At 48.1% G+C, this 3,258-nt stretch overlaps 1 protein-coding gene across 1 annotated transcript; it reads left to right on the forward strand.

Moving 5' to 3' along the window:
- Positions 1 to 1,537: 1,537 nt before the first annotated feature.
- LOC138957001 (mitogen-activated protein kinase kinase kinase 2-like) lies at positions 1,538 to 2,539 on the forward strand (the record flags this gene model as incomplete). The annotated part of the gene is given in 2 exon segments (XM_070328183.1): positions 1,538 to 1,643; positions 2,354 to 2,539. Coding segments are annotated over 2 exon segments (292 nt in total), but the record flags the coding sequence as incomplete, so codon positions are not given.
- Between the last annotated feature and the right edge of the window lie 719 nt (positions 2,540 to 3,258).

The following is a 3,258-nucleotide window of genomic DNA, read 5'->3' on the forward strand; positions in this document are numbered from 1 at the left end:
CACACACACACACACACACACACACACACACACACACAAAGTGATAAAGAGAGAGATATAAACTGGACTTTATTTTTTTACAAAGATGAAGAACATAAGGCTAGGCCTTTTTTTTTATTTTTTTTTTACAATCTATCCTTGGATAGAATGACAATGATAGAGAGAGCCTGTACGATCACTGTCTACTTCACTTACACGTGTTCCAGTCCCTGTTTATGTATTTCCTCTCGTGGGGGAAAGGTTGTTGACTTCGCGAGCAAATAAAAGTCGGCAGTCAGTTCAGTAACAGGGGCCCAGTTATGCTAAATAGTGCCCCGTGTTGTTTGAAACGGGCCCTCGGGGTACCGGCACGGTTGGCCTAGTGGTAAGACGTCCGCCCCGTGATCGGGAGGTCGTGGGTTCGAACCCCGGCCGGGTCTACCTAAGACTTTAAAATTGGCAATCTAGTGGCTGCTCCGCCTGGCGTCTGGCATTATGGGGTTAGTGCTAGGACTGGTTGGTCCGGTGTCAGAATAATGTGACTGGGTGAGACATGAAGTCTGTTCTGCGACTTCTGTCTTGTGTGTGGCGCACGTTATATGTCAAAGCAGCACCGCCCTGATATGGCCCGTCGTGGTCGGCTGGGCGACAAACAAACAAACAAACAAAAGCCCTCGGGGTCCTAAAACGTGTCCTCCTGGGAGCGAAATGTGTGGGGTTGTCAGTTGGCCCAGCACTTAATTTGAGTTACCGGGCGACACTACACAACATGGTCTTACACGAGTATCTTTGGCGACACGTACAGACCCTTGAAACATTTTGTGGTGGGGGAAATAGGACGGGGGCGGGACAGAAAACAACAACAACAACAACAACAACAACAGACAAAATACAAAAAAATAAAAACACCCAAAACATGATTGTCATCAGTGCTGTCACCCTCTCAAAACGACTACAACAACAACAAACAAAATACACACACACACACACACACTCACACTCACACACACACACTCACACACACTCACACACACACACACACACACACACACTCACACTCACACACACACACACACACACACACACACACACACACACACACACAGATACAACAACAACAACAACAAAATACAAAACAATTCATCAGTGCTGTCAACCTCTCAAAGCCTCACAGAGATGGCAAAACCATTTATGGCGTGTTTTGGAGATGTTTGCTTTTGGTGCTCAATTTTTCACAAACAAGCTTCCTCAAATCAAAGGATTAAACCCATCTATTTCTTTGCTTTCTTTCTTTCAGTAAGGTGGGTGGTGCGAGGCGTTCGTTTACTTCACGACATTTTTAGAGATACATAAGGGATATGAAGAGGAAGGGGGGGGGGGGGGGGGGCGTTCCAGCTCTAATGCTCTACCTCATTTGTTTTAAGATCTTCTTCAGCATGATACCGGCTTTGTGTTTATTTATGCTTCACTATAACACTAAACAGACTTGCAAGCAATCCAACGGCACGGACACGTGTCAACATGAGTACTCAGTGGCGACGTGGTTGTGATGTTTCAGGGTGACGAGCTTGCCGCGGCCAGTGGCGTTTGAACAGCTGACCGGTAAACTGAAGGAGATGTACCAGATCCCTGTCAGCATCTTCTACACTCAGTCCAATGGGGAGGTACGTGTCTTTTCTCCCCGTGTGTGTGTGTGTGTGTGTGTGTGTGTGTGTGTGTGTGCGTGCGTGTGTGTGTGTGTGTGTGTGTGCGTGTGTGTGAGTGTGTGTGTGTGTGTGTCTTGTGTGTGTGTGTGTCTTGTGTGTGTGTGTGTGTGTGTGTGTGTGTGTGTGTGTGTGTGTGCGTGCGTGCGTGCGTGCGTGTGTGTGTCAGCATCTTCTACACTCAGTCCAAATGGGAGGTAGGCTACGTGTCTTGTCTCCTTGTGTGTGTGTGTGTGTGTTTGTGTGTGTGTGTGTATGTTTGTGTGTTTTGTGTGTGTGTTTGTGTCTGTGGTGTGTATGTATGTGTGTGTATGTCTGTGGTGTGTATGTATATGTGTGTGTGTGTGTGTGTGTGTGTGGTGTGTATGTATGTGTGTGTCAGCATCTTCTACACTCAGTCCAACGGGGAGGTACGTGTCTTGTCTCCTCGTGTGTGTGTGTGTGTGTGTGCGCGGCGCGCGCGCGTATGTGTGTATGTGCGTGCGTGCGTGCGTCTGTCTGTCTGTCTGTCTGTCTGTCTTTCTCTGTGTGTATATGCATGAGTGTCTGTATCTCGTGTTGCTGTGTCTGTGTGTTTGTGGTGTGTGCCCAAAAAAAGAAGAAGAAAGAATGATTAAAATATTCGGTACACCTGGAGACAGAAATGGTCAAATATTCATATTGTGTTGCAGATCTTCATCGCGCTCAAGTGCCAGGTCGACCTGGAGAGCGCCATACAGCTGGTGGACCAGAACGAAAACACCTCCTCCCTCCGCCTCTACCTCACCTCCCCCAGTGACAGTCCCCACCCCACGCACCCCACCCACCCCGCTCACCCCGCCGCCACCAGCAGTAACTACCCCCAGTACCATTCACAGGTCGGTCAGAGTGTGGAACTCTGTGTGTGTGTGTGTGGGGGGGGGGGTCTGTTTTTTCTGTTTGTGTTCCTCCTGTCTGTGTGTGTCAGTCTCTCTCTCTCTCTCTCTCTCTCTCTCTCTCTCTCTCTCTCTCTCTCTCTCTCTCTCTCTCTCTCTCTCTCTCTCTCTCTCTCTCGCTCTCGCTCTCGCTCTCTCTGTGTCTCTCTCGCTCTCTGGCTCTCTGTTGGTCCTTTTTTTCTGTCCACCTCACCCTAAGAGGGTTTTCTGTGATAATTTTACTTCGTGTCTGTCTGGCTGGCATGCTGCCTGGCTGGCTAGGTTTTGCGTACCTTGAGAGAATCGTTTGTCGCGATTTACCTGTCTGTTTCTTTGCCTGTCTGTCTGTCTGGTCCCTGATGGGATCACTCGTGTCGTGGACTTGTGATGGGCTATGAACGGCCAAATATAGGTATGAATGAAAGAACTGTGTTGATTTTTTACACGTTTTCTGTGTATTTCTGTCTTCTTTCTTTATTTGGTGTTTAACGTCGTTTTCAACCATTCAAGGTTATATCGCGACGGGAAAAGGGGGGAGATGGGATAGGGGAAAGGGGGGAGATGGGATAGAGCCACTTGTTAATTGTTTCTTGTTCACAAAAGCACCAATCAAAAAATTGCTCCAGGGGCTTGCAACGTAGTACAATATATGACCTTACTGGGAGAATGCAAGTTTCCAGTAC

Source organism: Littorina saxatilis, unplaced genomic scaffold (assembly GCF_037325665.1).
Source record: "Littorina saxatilis isolate snail1 unplaced genomic scaffold, US_GU_Lsax_2.0 scaffold_3300, whole genome shotgun sequence".
NCBI lineage: Eukaryota > Metazoa > Mollusca > Gastropoda > Littorinimorpha > Littorinidae > Littorina > Littorina saxatilis.